Raw genomic sequence first — 16,488 nt, forward strand, 5'->3', positions numbered from 1 at the left:
TGCCACCATGCCTGGCTACTTTTTTGTATTTTTAGTACAGATGGGGTTTCACTGTGTTAGCCAGGATGGTCTCGATCTCCTGACCTCGTGATCTGCCCACTTCGGCCTCCCAAAGTGCTGGGATTACAGGCATGAGCCACCGTGCCCAGCCAACCCCAGCTAATTTTTGAGAATTTTTGTATAATAAATACACGATCTCACTTTATTGCCCAGGCTGGTCTTGAACTCCTGGCCTCAAGCCATCCTCCTGCCTCAGCCTCCCCAAATGCTGGGATTACAGGTGTGAGCTACTGCACCTGGCCTTCCTCTGGCTTTTGGTCACATCTGACGGTCTTTGACCAGCCCTTCTGCCCTAAGCCCACTGTGACCTTCTCTTCTGGTCTCAGACCACCCCCATCCCCTGTAGAACCCCTTTTCTGCCCTCACGCCTCACCTCTTCCCCGCAGGACACTCCTGCCCGCGATGGCCATCCTCCCGTTGCTCCTGTGCCTGCTGCCACTGGCCCCCGCCTCATCTCCACCCCAGTCAGCCACACCAAGCCCGTGTCCCCGCCGCTGCCGCTGCCAGACACAGTCGCTGCCCCTAAGCGTGCTGTGCCCAGGGGCGGGCCTCCTGTTCGTGCCTCCCTCGCTGGACCGCCGGGCAGCCGAGCTGCGGCTGGCAGACAACTTCATCGCCTCTGTGCGCCGCCGCGACCTGGCCAACATGACGGGCCTGCTGCATCTGAGCCTGTCTCGGAATACCATCCGCCACGTGGCCGCTGGCGCCTTCGCGGACCTACGGGCCCTGCGTGCGCTGCACCTGGATGGCAACCGGCTGACCTCACTGGGCGAGGGCCAGCTGCGTGGCCTGGTCAACTTGCGCCACCTCATCCTCAGCAACAACCAACTGGCAGCGCTGGCGGCCGGCGCCCTGGATGACTGTGCCGAGACGCTGGAGGACCTCGATCTCTCCTACAACAACCTCGAACAGCTGCCCTGGGAGGCCCTGGGCCGCCTGGGCAATGTCAACACGTTGGGCCTTGACCACAACCTGCTGGCTTCCGTGCCCGCCGGCGCCTTTTCCCGCCTGCACAAGCTGGCTCGGCTGGACATGACCTCCAACCGCCTGACCACAATCCCACCCGACCCGCTCTTCTCCCGCCTGCCCCTGCTTGCCAGGCCCCGGGGCTCACCCGCCTCTGCCCTGGTGCTGGCCTTTGGCGGGAACCCACTGCACTGCAACTGCGAGCTGGTGTGGCTGCGTCGCCTGGCACGGGAGGATGACCTTGAGGCCTGTGCGTCCCCACCCGCTCTGGGCGGCCGCTACTTCTGGGCGGTGGGCGAGGAGGAGTTTGTCTGCGAGCCACCCGTGGTGACTCACCGCTCACCACCACTGGCAGTGCCCGCAGGTCGGCCAGCTGCCCTGCGCTGCCGGGCAGTTGGGGACCCAGAGCCCCGTGTGCGTTGGGTGTCACCCCAGGGCCGGCTGCTGGGCAACTCGAGCCGTGCCCGCGCCTTCCCCAATGGGACGCTGGAGCTGCTGGTTACCGAGCCGGGTGATGGTGGCATCTTCACTTGCATCGCGGCCAATGCAGCTGGTGAGGCCACAGCTGCTGTGGAGCTGACTGTGGGCCCCCCACCGCCTCCTCAGCTAGCCAACAGCACCAGCTGTGACCCCCCGCGGGACGGGGATCCTGATGCTCTCACCCCACCCTCCGCTGCCTCTGCCTCTGCCAAGGCGGTCGACACTGGGCCCCCTACCGACCGTGGCGTCCAGGTGACTGAGCATGGGGCCACAGCTGCTCTCGTCCAGTGGCCGGATCAGCAGCCTATCCCGGGCATCCGCATGTACCAGATCCAGTACAACAGCTCAGCTGATGACATCCTCGTTTACAGGTGCAGGGTCCAGGCACTGGGGTAGCTTGGATGGGGGAGTGAGGCAAGGGGAGGGTTGAGGGTACACCTACTAAAACCCTACACAGAAGCACAACTGATAAATGGTGCTGGAAGGTTCCAAAAGAAATCAGGCAGCAAAAGTAAAAGAAATCAGGCAGCAAAAGTAAAAGAAATCAGGCAGCAAGGATAACAAGAATCTGGCAGAAAGAGTCAATGAAATCTGACAGCAGTGTTAAAAAGAAGTCAGACAAGAAGGACGAAGCAAATGAGACAGCAAATGTTAAAATAAATCAGGCTACAGGGCTAAAAAAGATCAAGCAATAAGGATAAAAGAAATCAGGCTGCATGGGTAAAAAGAAATTAGGCAGCAAGAATAAATAGTAGTAGCAAACATGAAAAGGAAACCAGGCAGCGGGAGGAGAAAGTAATCAGGGCAGAAGAATAAAATGTTAATGGGCAAGGGTGGGTGGGGGAGATAAGGGGATAAAAATAAATTTAAGTTGTAAAGATAAAGAGAGAAACACCAGGTTTTCCAGATGACAGGACTAGATACTAGCTGGGCTGCAGGAAGAAAAGGAGATCAAACAGGAAAGCACAGGGAGCCCAGAAAAAATGAAATAAGCAGCTCTGTTAGAAAAAGAAATCGGACCAGAGGTTAGAATGAAAATTGCAGGGAAGAGGTTCGATAGAGACTAGGCTTCGGGTGTGTGTGGTGTGAACTATTCCATGTTTCAAGTTCTAATATAGTGACATCCAGATTTTTTTTTTTTTTTTTTTTTTTTGAGACGGAGTCTTGTTTGGTCGCCCAGGCTGGAGTGCAGTGGCGTGATCTCGGCTCACTGCAAGCTCCGCCTCCTGGGTTCACGCCATTCTCCTGCCTCAGCCTCCCGAGTAGCTGGGACTACAGATGCCTGCCACCATGCCTGGCTAATTTTTTTGTATTTTTAGTAGAGACGGGGTTTCACCATGTTAGCCAGGATGGTCTCGATCTCCTGACCTCGTGATCCGCCCACCTCGGCCTCCCAAAGTGCTGGGATTACAGATGTGAGCCACCACGCCCGGCCCAGATTTTTTTTTTGAGACAGGGTCTCACTTTGTCACCCAGGCTGGAGTGCAGTGGTGCAATCTCTCACTACAACCTCCACTTCCCGGGTTCAAGCGATTCTCGTGCCTCAGCCTCCCGAGTGGCTAGGATTACAGGCATGCACCACCACACCCAGCTAATGTTTGCATTTTATTTTTAGTAGAGATGGGGTTTCACCATGTTGGCCAGGCTGGTCTCGAAGTCCTGACCTCAGGTGATCCACCTGCCTCAGCCTCCCGAAATGCTGGGATTACAGGCGTGAACCACTGCACCCGGCATAGGTTTTTTATTTTCTAAATCAAATCAAACCTAGTTCAAGTTCCTTTTGCCAGGTAAACAGAAATACCCAATTTGCCACACTTGGGGGGGATTTTCTTCTCTCTTCTGTTGTTGCAAACACAGAACCTGGGGTTTACGTACTCCAAGAGGTGGCTCAGTCCAACTTGTCTCTCCAAGCTGGAGAGCACTCAGCACATCTGCGGTGACCACACGTGGTCAGCAGTGGTGGCTGTGGACCCAGGTGCTATTGACACCTCTTACCAAAGTTCAACCTTGCATGGATGGACTGCGGATGTGGGTGAGTCCCTGTCCTCACGACCAGGCTGGGCCAAGGGTGCAGTCCCAAGGCCTGGCTGTAAAGACTGGACCTCCCCAGGGCTGAGGTCTGTGCCTTGGGGACCCAGTACCTGGATGTCCTTTCCCTCCCTTGGGGCCAACACCTCAAGAAAGGGCCACATGATTTCCATTTCAATTCTGGCAACCCACTGAGCTCATTCTACTCCGTTTCTCAGACATGACTCGGAAGATACCACGAAAGCCCTGCTCCTGAAAATCACACAAGTCGGCCGGGCGCGGTGGCTCACGCCTGTAGTCCCAGCACTTTGGGAGGCTGAGGCGGGTGGATCACTGGGTCAGGAGTTTGAGACCATCCTGGCTAACACAGTGAAACCCCATCTCTACTAAATTAGCTGAGCGTGGTGGCATGCGCCTGTAGTCCCAGCTACTCAGGAAGCTGAGGCAGGAGAATCGCTTGAACCTGGGAGGCGGAGGTTGCAGTGAGCCGAGGCTGCGCCACTGCACTCCAGGCTGGGTGACAGAGTTAGACTCCATCTCAAAAAAAAAAAAAAGTCACACAAGTCCTGGCCACCTTGCCAGGTGGGGAATGGAATGAATGCTCTCCTAGACAGTCACCCTGCCCCAGGCAACCACGGAGTTCCCTGTACCTCTCTCATTAGAATAGCCTAGGAATAAAACAGGTGACAAGACAAGTCAACTCTCCAACAGGGTGCCCAGCTACAAAAGAACTATAGTGAAATTGGGTGGTAAGGATTAAATGGAAACAACAAAGAAAAAGATAAATAGAAACCTGCCAACAGAGATAAAAGAGAAGCAGGTGACAGAGCTGGGAAGAAATAAGGCAACAGGGAGAAAAAGAAAGCAGCAGTGATTTAGGCACGTCAGTTTAATGAAAAGGGAATCAGACGACAGCACTCATTGGAAAATAGGCTATTGATACAGTCATAATGATAAGGCAATAGGGCTAGGGGGACATTTATTGGCAGGTTACAAGGAAATCGGTCAGTAGGGGTACAGGGAGATCAGGTGGTTCGATTGGAGAGAATCCTAGCTGTGCACTAGAGGAAAATCAGGCAGCTGGAAAAGGGAAATTTGGCATAGGCTACAGGAAGTAAGGGAACCAGAGGGAAATTGGCAAGGGTCTGGAGGAGACTGGGAGGTACAATGTGAGGGAAATTGGATGGGGGGTGGCTAGAAGACAAAAGGATTAAATTAGAGGGAAATTGGACAGAGTTAAAGCAGAATTAGGTGGTGAACTGGAGAGATGACTGGCAGTGGGGCCAGAGTGAAATCAGGCAGAGGATTGGGGCAAAATTGGGCAGGGAGGCTAGAGCAGAGCTGGGCTGCAGACTGGAGGGAAATTGCATGGGCAGTGCAAAAGGAAAATTGGGCAGTTGGGTATAAAATGAAACTGGCAAGGTGTGGTGGCTCACACCTGTAATCCCAATACTTAAGGAGGCCAAGGCAGGAGGCTGGACTGCCTTGAAGCCAGGAATTTGAGGCCAGGAGTTTGAGACCAGTCTGGGCAATATAGCAAGAGCCCATCTCTACAAAAAAAATTTTTTTAATTAGCTGGGCATGGTAGTGCATGCCTGTAGTTCCAGCTACTCAGGACGCTGAGGCGGGAGGATGACTTGAGTCCAGGAGTTAGAGGCTGCAGTGAGCCGTGATCATGCCACTGCACTCCAGCTTGGGCAACAGAGCAAGACCCTGTTTCTAAGAAAACAGAAAAAAAGAAAAGAAACAGAATGGATTGGAAGAACTCATGTGGTGAGCTGTTAAAGAAATCGGGCGGTGGGACTAGAGTGAAATTGGGCAGCAGGCTATGAGGATATGTGAGAGGATGGGCTAGAGTGAAATTGGCCAACACTGGAGGGATATCAGTCAGGTGGCTGAATGGGATGTCAGACCAAAGGGAATTGGGGTGGTGGTGAGAGGGAGCTCACTGGGTAGAATGAAATGAGGCAGTAGACTGGTGGGAAGCCTAGCCCCGCAGGGAGTTTGGTGGGGGAAGCACAGGATGGGGGCTGGGCAGCCTGAGACCTGACCCCCACTTGCCTGCCCTGCAGGATGATCCCGGCAGACAGCCGCTCGTTCCTGCTGACGGACCTGGCGTCGGGCCGGGCCTACGACCTGTGCGTGCTCGCCGTGTACGAGGACAGCGCCACGGGGCTCACAGCCACACGGCCTGTGGGCTGCGCCCACTTCTCCACCGAACCCGCGCTGCGGCCATGCGGGGCGCCGCACGCTCCCTTCCTGGGTGGCACGATGATCATCGCGCTGGGCGGCGTCATCGTGGCCTCGGTACTGGTCTTCATCTTCGTGCTGCTGATGCGCTACAAGGTGCACGGCGGCCAGCCCCCCGGCAAGGCCAAGACTCCCGCGCCTGTCAGCAGCGTTTGCTCCCAGACCAATGGCGCCCTGGGCCCCACGCCCACGCCCGCCCCGCCCGCCCCTGAGCCGGCAGCGCTCAGGGCCCACACCGTGGTCCAGCTGGACTGCGAGCCCTGGGGGCCCGGCCACGAACCTGTGGGACCCTAGCCAGGCGCCCCCACTCTAAGGCTTCTCTGGCCCCACGGACAGCAGGACCCGGACACCCTGTGGGACCTGGCCTCAGACTCACCAAATTGCTCATGGTTTTTAAAACTCTGATGGGGAGGGTGTCGGGGACACAGGGCACAACAAGAAAGTCCTATTTTTCTAAGCTTGGGCCTAGACCCTTGCCCTCGTCTCTGTCTATGGGGGTTGGGGGACGGAGCGGGGTCTGGAGCTGGGGAATGCCTCCTTTGGGGAGAGACATCCCCCACCCCACCCTGCCCAGTTCAGTCTGAGGACGCTGGAGGAGGCTGAGGATGGCGATCCATTCAGACAATAGATGTTCCCTGTGTGTTTGCTCTGGGCGTGCCCTGGGTTGGGGGATGCTGTGGTGATCCAGACAGCCCTGAGCCCTGCCCGCAGGGGTCTAAAGTCAAATGGGAGACAGACACATCCCCAGACAGTGATAGCCCAGAGTGACCAGGGATGTGGGGATGAGGGAAGCCTGGGGGATTGTGACAGTCCAGAAGAGGTACCCTGCTCAGCCCCAGGTGTGGTCAGGGAGGGCTTCCTGGAGGAGGACACATGTGATCTGAGAATGACATTTGAAGGAGATAACTGGGCAAAGAGCAAAAGGAAAGGTCTTTCAGGCAGAGGGCACAGCACAAGCAAGGTGGTGGTGTGCCCTGAGCACTGGGGGTGCTATGGTAGAGGTGAGGCAGGAGGGTTTAGCAGGGTCTAGGACCTCCAGGCTGAGGAGCTCAGACTGTGGCCTGATGGTACTGGGGAGCCATGGAGGGTTGTATGCAAGGGAGGGATGGGATCAGATTGGGGCTTTAGGAAGATCCTTCTAGTGCTCTGAGGAGGGTGGACCCAAGGGGAAGACTGAAGCTAGGAGCTCCAGGGGAGGCTGGGGCAGGGACCTGGGTGCGTGAGGACAACATTGGATCAGCTGAGCTGGGGGACAAGAAAAGGGAGTGGGTTGATAGAGACACTCGGGAAGCTGTGGGAAGCTGAGGCAGTGGGTTATGGAGCTGCGGGGCCGTGGGGTGGGGCAGGGAGATGGTGGGGACTGCCCTGATACAGGACCAGGGAGGAGGAGCAGGTTTGGGAAAGATGATATGCCCGGTGGGGAACTTGGTAGATGTAGGGGCCCTGAGGATGTCCAGGGTGTGGCATTCAGGAGGCTGCAGGAACCCTGGTCTGAGGCCGAAGCCGGGAACAGAAATGAGGGCTTTGTCAGGAGAGACGGGAACTGATGCTGCTAGGGTTAAGACGGCCTCTTGTGGGGGGTGGTTCCAAGTCCCTACTATGGGACTTTTTTTTTTTTAAAGAGATGGGGTCTCACTATATTGCCCAGGCTGATCCCAAACTGGCCTCAAGTGATCCTCCTCAGCCTCCTGGATTGCTGGGATTACAGGTGTGAGCCACTGCCCCTGGCTAGGGACTTTCCATATTTAAAGGTGATGCAAAGAAAAACCTAACAAAGACTAAACAGGAACAGCAGGCAGAGGGGCAGGGGGAAGAAGACCAAGCAATTCAGACCCAAGAGACTCTTGTGTGCAATGATATAAATAAAGGCTGTGGTGACGCCCCAGAGAGCAGTGTTAGGGGGTCAGTTGGGGCAGATGGCAGATTCAGCTGATTTGAGAGGAGGGGGTAAGAAAGTGTAGCTAGAGGGTGCAGCCCCTGTCAACCTGTGGGCCTGGAGTCTGGGTTTATCTGGAACTTTCAGCCCCATGTCTCTGCAGGGCAGGTCCTTACTCTGTCTTGGGCTGCCCTAGGCCCCATGGCACAACAAGCCTGGAGATTTGTAGAACCAAACCCTGGCCTAGGAGATGTTGAGCCTCCTTGGAGATCCAGGAATGGGGTTGGCAGTAAGAGGAATAGCACTCCCTGAACTCAGGGCTTCACTAGTGATGTCCCCAGAGGCAGGAGTGTGGAAGGAACCTGGGGTCTGTTACCTGGAGGGACACTGGCGTGAGGGCATGGTAAAGAGAGCCCAAGTTGAACTGGCCCTACTCATGACCTGGGGCACATGACCGTGACCTCATGGGATCACACATCCTAGATTCTGCCACAGCTTTTCTGGGGGATCTAGGCCTTGAACATACTATGCCATGAGTCATAGGGCCAGCCTGAGTCCTGGGGTACCTGGTCTGACCATCCCTCACTCCCCAAGGCCCCAGCAGCATCATGAGGTCCTTCTTCTTGTTCGTTAGCCTTGGGCAGCTGAAGTCAGGTGAGGTCATCAAGAAGAGTGAGGGCATGAGTCTTGGGGAAAGGGGCCTAGGAGCGGGGACATGGTGGCTCGAACCTGTGGTCCCAGCTACTCAGGAGGCTAAGGCGGGAGGATCACTTGAGCCCAGGAGTTCGAGGCTGCAGTGAGCTAGGATTGCACTACTGCACTCTAGCCTGGGCCATAGAGCGACACCCTGTCTCCAAAAAAATAGAAAAGGAGGCTGGGCGCGGTGGCTCAAGCCTGTAATCCCAGCACTTTGGGAGGCCGAGACGGGCGGATCACAAGGTCAGGAGATCGAAACCATCCTGACTAACACGGTGAAACCCCGTCTCTACTAAAAAATACAAAAAAACTAGCCGGGCGAGGTGGCGGGCACCTGTAGTCCCAGCTACTCGGGAGGCTGAGGCAGGAGAATGGCAGAAACCCAGGAGGCGAAGCTTGCAGTGAGCAGAGATCCGGCCACTGCACTCCAGCCTGGGCGACAGAGCGAGACTCCGTCTCAGAAAAAAAATAAAATAAAATGAAATGAAAGAAAGAAAAGGAGCCTAGGGAGGGAGGATAGTCAGGGGGGCCTAGGGCTGGCTACAATTACCAGTTGCTCCCATGAGGGGGAGCCAGAGGGCACTGTTCCTAAATCCTCTTTTTTTTTTTTCTTTTTTTTTTTTGAGAGGAAGTCTCGCTCTTGTCCCAGCTGGAGTGGAGTGCAATGGCGCGATCTGGGCTCACTGCAACCCCCGTCTCCTGGGTTCAAGCGATTCTTCTGCCTCAGTCTCTCAAGTAGCTGGGATTACAGGTGCCTGTCACCACACCCAACTAATTTTTTTATTTCTCCGTGTTGGCCAGGATGGTCTTGATCTCTTAACCTCGTGATCCACCCGCCTCAGCCTCCCAAAGTGCTGGGATTACAGGTGTGAGCCACCGCGCCCGGCCCTAAACCCTCATTTTTAAATGTGAGCAATCCTTGCTGTGTGCAGTGTGCTGGGATTCATTGCTGAACAAATACAGCACAGGTGCTGCCTTCGCAGGGCTCACCATTTGGTGGTGACACAAATGGTTTCTGAGTTTTTTTTTTTTTAAGACAGAGTCTCGATGTCGCCCAGGCTGTAGTGCAGTGGCACGATCATGGCTCACTGCAGCCTCTACCTCCCAGGCTCAAGTGATCCTCCCACCTCAGCCTCTCAAGTGTGCCACCACACCCAGCTAATTTTTGTATTTTTGTAGAGATGGGGGTCTCACTATGTTTGCAGACTGGTCTTGAACTCCTGACCTCAAGTGGTTCTCCTGCCTTGGCCTCCCACAGTGCTGGGATTACAGATCTGACCATAGATGTTAAATAATCACACCAGCAAGTGTAAGCATCTGCGGTGACCAAGGGGCGCCATGCAGGAGACACATACAGAAGTGCGCGACCCTGTAACCAGGGGCCCTGACCCAGCAAGAGAGATTGAGGAGGCTTCCTGGAGGAGGGGAGGCCTGGCTGAGACCTGAAGGATGTGCAGGTTGGAGTTAACCACGAAAGGGGTGGGAAGGGTATTCCATGCAAATGGAACAGCCTGTGCTGAGGGAAGTAGAGGAGGGAAGGGAAGAGAGTGACCTTGGGTTGAGGCTGGAGAGCAGGAAGGGAGCTGATGACGCAGGACCCCATAGGCTGCTGGGAGGAGTCTGGATTGTCTTCTTAAGTGGCATGAGAAGCTGTTGAAGGGTTTTTTGGGGTTTGTTGTTTTTTCACACAGAGTCTCATTATTGCTTAGGCTGGAGTGCAGTGGCACAATCCTGGCTCACTGCAACCTCCGCTACCTGGGTTCAAGTGATTCTGCCTCAGCCTCCCAAGTAGCAGGGATTACAGGTGCCCCGCCACCACGCCCGGCTAATTTTTGTATTTTTTAGTAGAGACTGCTTCACCATGTTGGCCAGGCTGGTCTCAAACTCCTGACCTCGTGATCTACCTGCCTCGCCCTCTCAAAGTGTTGGGATTACAGGTGGCATGAGCCACCCCGCCTGGCCCATTGAAGGGTTTTGAGGTCTAATGAGAGTAGCAGTCTCTGATCTCAAGGAAGTTCTGGGGGGGGGTAGGAGGATACTGCAATAGTCCAAGCAGAGGGGTGATCGGGACCAAGTTGGCGCCTGAAGTGGTTGAAGAGAGATTTGAGACGACCTTACCAGAGGCCCCCGCCCCCCACGCAGCAGAAAGTGTGCCCTACTGTACGCTACCCAGTTCTCCAGAAAGATTGCAGAGAGACAAGAAGAGTCGTGAGGCGCTGGGCTCTGATATCCATGGCCCCACCCCTTAGATGGGGGAGCTGACTTCTGCGTAACATGGGAATGACGGACCTTTTCCAGGCTCAAGTAGCAGGCAGACAGTGGATGGAGGCTGAGAGGCAGTGGCCGTGGGTGGTCAGGGGGAATGTGGACACAGGAAATGCAGGACTGGAAGGGGGACACACACTTGGTAGTAGCTTATTACAAATTTGGAAGCAGGAAGGATGGGAGGAAGGCAGGCTGGTCCCTCTAGCATGGGTCCCCCATGTTCCCCCACAGCATGCCTGGACCACCCCCACCCCCCTGCAGAAACACACACACACACAATCACGTGTATCTAGGATTTAAAGTTAAAATGTTGCTTGTCACCGGGCCTGGTGGCTCACGCCTGTAATCCCAGCACTTTGGGAGGCCGAGGCGGGCAGATCATGAGGTCAGGAGATTGAGACCATCCTGGTTAACACAGTGAAACCTCATCTCTACTAAAAATACAAAAAAAATTAGCCGGGCATGGTGGCAGACGCCTGTAGTCCCAGCTACTAGGGAGGCTGAGGCAGGAGAATGGCGTGAACCCGGGAGGCAGAGTTTGCAGTGAGCCGAGATCACACCACTGCACTCCAGCCTGGGCGACAGAGCGAGACTCCATCTCAAAAAAAAAAAAAAGTTACCTGTCAGCCAGGCACAGTGGCTCATGACTGTAATCCCAGTGCTTTGAGAGCCACCCTCAGGGAAGATTGCTTGAGCCCACGAGTTCAAGACCAGCCTCTCAATTCTGTGGACCCCCTGAGGCGCAGTTCACTCTCCCCAGCCCTCTGGATAAAACAGCAATTCCTTAGGGACTTTAACTTCCCCCAAAATGCTGTGGCCTCCCAGGCAACATAGCCATACCCCATCTCTACAAATAATAATAATTGGCTTGTCCAGCTGCCCAGCTAAGTCCATCAATTTCCTGAGCTCAGGGAGTACGACTACTTCTGCTGTCAATTCCTCATCTGCCTTTGGCCCTGCAGTTTTTAGACCAAAGCTCCGGCTGCTGGAGCATTTTCTTGAAGTGACTGTAGTCCCAATACCAGGGTTCTCCCCTGTCTGTGTACTGCCAGATCCAACCCGTGTGTCTTGGGGTGGCTAAATCTGACAAAGGCCCTGAGTATTTGGGGACACCTGTGATCTCCTGCAAGGCTGAGGCTAATGCCACGCTTTTGCAGCTCTTTGCATGGGCACATATGTGAGAGAATCAGATAAAAGGTGCTCCCAAAAAGCATGTTTCTGTTCAGGGTGGAACCTGGGCCTGCCTCCTGCCTTTGAGTCCTCCCTGATGGTTGTGCCCTCTCATACCTCACAAAAGCAAGGAGAGGTATCAGTGCTTCCTGTTGTCCTCACCTGTGCGGAGTGATACTGGGAACATTGTGGGGACCAACACAGCCCTAGCCCTTGCCCTCAGAGTTCTAGTTCAAGGCTGGGAGCAGTGGCTCACGCCTGTAATCCCAACACTTTGGGAAGCCGAGGCAGGTGGGTCACTTGAGGTCAGGAGTTTGCGACCAGTCCGGCCAACATGGTGAAACCCCATCTCTACTAAAAATACAAAAATTAGCCGGGTGTGATGGCGGGCACCTATAATCCCAGCTACCTGAGAGGCTTGATCTTAGCCAAAAGGCCAAGAAGCCTTCTGAGGTTTCTGACTGGGCCTGGGATGGGAGGTGGGGAGGCAGTCCAAGATTTCCTAAGGCAGGGCTAACTTTACGGCAGCGTGACTGTGGGGTCGCACCATGCCCCAAACTTAGAAGGACCCTATGCTTGTTTTAATGCCCTGCTGTCACTATCTTGAAATTATTACAAAAGCCAAGAGAGGGGCAGGTGCAGTGGCTCACACCTGTAATCCCAACACTTTGGGAGGATGAAGCGGGTGAATCATCTGAAGTCAAAAGTTCAAAACCAGCCTGGCAAACATGGCGAAAACCCGTCTCTACTAAAACTACAAAAAATTACCCAGACATGGGCCGGGTGCGGTGGCTCAAGCCTGTAATCTCAGCACTTTGGGAGGCCGAGACGGGCGGATCACGAGGTCAGGAGATCGAGACCATCCTGGCTAACATGGTGAAACCCCGTCTCTACTAAAAAAAAAAAAAAAAAAAAAGCCCAGACGTGGTGGCAGTAATCCCAGCTACTTGGGAGGCTGAGGCAGGAGAATGGCTTGAACCCGGAAGGCGGAGGTTGCAGTGAGCCCAGATCCCGCCACCACACTCTCGCCTGGGTGACAGAGCGAGATTCCGTCTTAAAAAAAAAAAAAAAAAAAAAAGCCAACAGAGGAAGAGGAAGGGAAAGGACTGCAAGCTCGAAGAATGAGCCAGAATTCAGTGTGGCTGGAGCACCATGGGAGAAGGGCACTGTGGGGCCATGGAGGGTGGAGGGTGACAAGGTGGAGGGACAGGGTCAAGCTTGCACTTTAGAAAAATCCATCTGGCAACCGGGTGCAGTGGCTCACACCTGTAATCCCAGCACTTTGGGAGGCCAAGATGGGCGGACCACCTGAGGTCGGGAGTTGGAGACCAGCCTGACCAACATGGAGAAACCCTGTCTGTACTAAAAATACAAAATTAGCTGGGCATGGTGGCACATACATGTAATCCCAGCTACTTGAGAGGCTGAGGCAGGAGAATCGCTTCCAGGAGGCGGAGGTTGCGGTGAGCCGAGATTGCACCATTGCACTCCAGCTTAGGCAACAAGAGCAAAACTCCATCTCAGAAAAAAAAAGAAAGAAAGATCCGTCTAGCTGCCATGGAGAGGGTGGATGGGGGCACTTGGCCAGGGAGAAGATGGGGGACTTGGCTTCCTGTGGAAGGGGCTGGGAGTGTCGGTGATACTGAGGAGGAGAGGCCAGTGTGGCCAGGTTTATCAGAACCTTAAATGCTTGGGTAACAGACATCCCAATGCAGGAGATGGGCTGGGAGACCCCAAAACCACAGGATGAACCCAGAGCCTCATTTTCACTTGCAAATTTGTACTGTGGGTGGCGGGGGATGCAGAAGGGTAGGTTACAGAATGTCACTCACTGGTAAGTACTTGAAAATCTTTTTATATGAAAACTCGCATGGATAGACTGATGGAGGTGAATACAAAATTGGCAAGAATTTTGAGTATAAAATGTGAGATTTCAAAGGACTTTCTTCTGGGTATGTTCTGGCTTCAATTCCGTGGACCCCCTGGGGCTCATTTCACTCTCCCCAGCCCTCTGGGTAAAACAGCAGTTCCTTGGGAACTTCCTCTTCAGCTTCTCCCTAAATGCTTTGGCCCCGGGGAGCTGGGAACGAGCCCCTTCCTGCTTCTCTACTCACATTCGGGGACATCGACCCCTAATACCTGTTTTTCTTCTCTGTTGACAACCTTCATATTTCTTTTCCTTTTTTTATTTTTTGAGACGGAGTCTCGCTTTGTTATCCAGGCTGGATTGCAATGGTGAGATCTCTGCTCACCACAACCTCCGCCTCCCTGGTTCAAGCGATTCTCCTGCCTCGGCATCCCGAGTAGGTGGGACTACAGACGTGTGCCATCATGCCTGGCTAATTTTTGTATTTTTAGTAGTGACAGAGTTTCACCATGTTGGCCAAGCTGATCTCAAACTCCTGACCTCGTGATCCACTCGCCTCAGCCTCCCAAAGTGTTGAGTTTATAGGCCTGAGTAAACTTACCATGTTACAACCTCCATATTTCCATCTTCAACCCCAGTATCTCTCCTAAGCCCAGACCTGGCTTACCTCAGCTTCCCAGACCCCTCTTCTTGGACATCCCCCGGGGCCCCACACACCCACTGGATCCCACACCCACCTCAGCTTCTTCCCGGACCCATGCCTCCTCCTAGGTCCTGTCTGGGAGAGCAACCCCCATTCAGCCTCCTGAATGTCCCCCACCTCCCCTTACTCCCTGCCCTGGCCCCATCCTGGGCTAGCCCCATCTGGGTCCTTGCACTGGGCTCCTGGCCTCAGTCTCTTCTCTGGTCCAGGATCTTCCTAAAACCAAACCCTCCTCTGCATAGACACCCCCATGGCTCCCCAGGGTTCCTGGGACAGTCTGAGCTCCTCAGCCTCTAGCATCCCAGCCCTTCCCACGCCATCCCTCTTCCCCAGCTCTGTTTCTAGCACATATGTTTGTTCCCCACCTCAGACTGGAAGGAAACACTAACCACGTCCTCTGCTTATGATGAAGGAGGATCTTAAGCAAGTGACATATGAAGCTATTGAAGGAAAGCGGGTTCCGGCTGGGCGTGATGGCTCACGCCTGTAATCCCTGCACTTTGGGAGGCCATGCTGGAGAGATCACTTGAGACCAGGAATTCGAGACCAGCCTGGCCAACATGGTGAAACCCTGTCTCTACTAAAAATACAAAAATTAGCTGGGCGTGGTGGCACGTGCCTGTAATCCCAGATACTCAGGAGGCTGAGGCAGGAGCATCGCTTGAATCCAGGAGGCGGAGGTTGTAGTGAGCTGAGATCACCCCATTGCACTCTAGCCTGGGTGACAGAGTGAGACTCTGTCTCAAGAGAAAAAAAAAGAAAGAACATGGGTTCCTTCTTGAATGCTCCCCTTATTCCCCCCAACAAAGGTAATGTTCTGGGGGAGAAGGAAGCCTGAGTGCACCTTCTAGCATCTGGGGGAGAGGCAGTTGGAAACTGTACCCAGGGTCTCTTGCTTCTCAATTTCTAGAGATCCAGCCTTGCCCTCCTCTCTGAGATCCTCCTGGAAGGCTGTAGCTCCATTGTTCTCAGCTTCTGGGAAGCTGAAAGGAGGTTCTGGGAAGAAGAAAGTGATGTACAGCCCGTTGTTTTCCCATGGGAACCTCTGTCCTCAAATCCTCCAGACCTCCACATCCAGGCATCTGGTGCCATCTCCTGCCTCTGCCTCTGGTCGCTTCCACAACCCAGGAGCCCAGGCCTCTAGCTTCCTCCTTCCCCAAACTCAGGAGTTCAGGTCTGCAGTCCCCCCCTTCCTCAGGCACAGAAGCCCCATCTCCACTCCCCTCCGTCCTCAGAACACGGGTTCCCAGCCCCCTTCCTAGGATCCTCAAGTTCAAAAGAGGCTGAAAACTTCTCTCTCAGCAGGCTCAGGAGTCCTGCCCCTCTCCCCACCGGGCCCACCGCCTCTTTTCTAATTTTCAAATTTATTTTTATTTTTATTTTTTGAGACAGAGTCTCACTCTGTCACCCAGGCTGGAGTGCAGTGGCACAATCTCAGCTCACTGCAACCTCTGCCAGGTTCAAGCAATTGTCCTGCCTCATCCTCCCAAGTAGCTGGGACTACAGGCAGCCGCTGCCAAGCCCAGCTAATTTTTTTGTATTTTAGTAGAGATGGTGTTTCACTATCTTAGCCAGGATGGTCTCGATCTCCTGACCTCATGATCCACGCGCCTTGGCCTCCCAAAGTGCTAGGATTACAGGCATGAACCACCGTACCTGACCTTTTTTATTTTTAGAGACTGGGCCTCACTCTGTGACCCAGGCCAGAGTCCAGTGGCACTATCTCAGCTCACTGCAGCCTTGATCTCCCTGGGTCAAGCGATCCTTCCACCTCAGCCTCCCGAGTAGCTGGGACCGCACGTGTGTGCCACCACACCCAGCTGTGCCCCTCTTGTCTTAAGATGGTCTTCAGGTCTCAGCTTCTTCAGCTTGTGCCTTCAGTCCCTTATTCTGTCTGAGAAACTTAGATCCCTCACTCTCTCCAAATACAACCACTTCCTCAATATTCAAAGGGCTTCCTCCGATGCTGGGTGCGCTGGCTCACACCTGTAATCGCAGCACTTTGGGAGACTGAGGAGGAGGGTGGATCACCCGAAGTCAGGAGTTTGAGACCAGCCTGGCCAACATGTGAAACCCTGTCTCTATTCAAAATACAAAATTAGATGGGCATAGTGGCACCCACCTGTA

The 16,488-nt window shown here is 54.3% G+C and overlaps 1 protein-coding gene across 1 annotated transcript in view; it reads left to right on the forward strand.

The window, feature by feature from the left end:
- LRFN3 (leucine rich repeat and fibronectin type III domain containing 3) overlaps window positions 1-6,249 on the forward strand; it is a 15,914-nt gene extending 9,665 nt beyond the window's left edge. The window contains exons 2-3 of the mRNA XM_011948488.1: window positions 447-1,877; window positions 5,607-6,249. Of these exons, the coding sequence (XP_011803878.1) occupies window positions 463-1,877; window positions 5,607-6,078 (1,887 nt within the window). The 5' untranslated portion in view covers window positions 447-462 and the 3' untranslated portion in view covers window positions 6,079-6,249. The remainder of the gene's footprint in view (window positions 1-446; window positions 1,878-5,606) is intronic.
- Window positions 6,250-16,488: the final 10,239 nt, after the last annotated feature.

The sequence above is a fragment of the Colobus angolensis genome, unplaced genomic scaffold (genome assembly GCF_000951035.1).
Source record: "Colobus angolensis palliatus isolate OR3802 unplaced genomic scaffold, Cang.pa_1.0 Scaffold107, whole genome shotgun sequence".
Lineage (NCBI taxonomy): Eukaryota > Metazoa > Chordata > Mammalia > Primates > Cercopithecidae > Colobus > Colobus angolensis.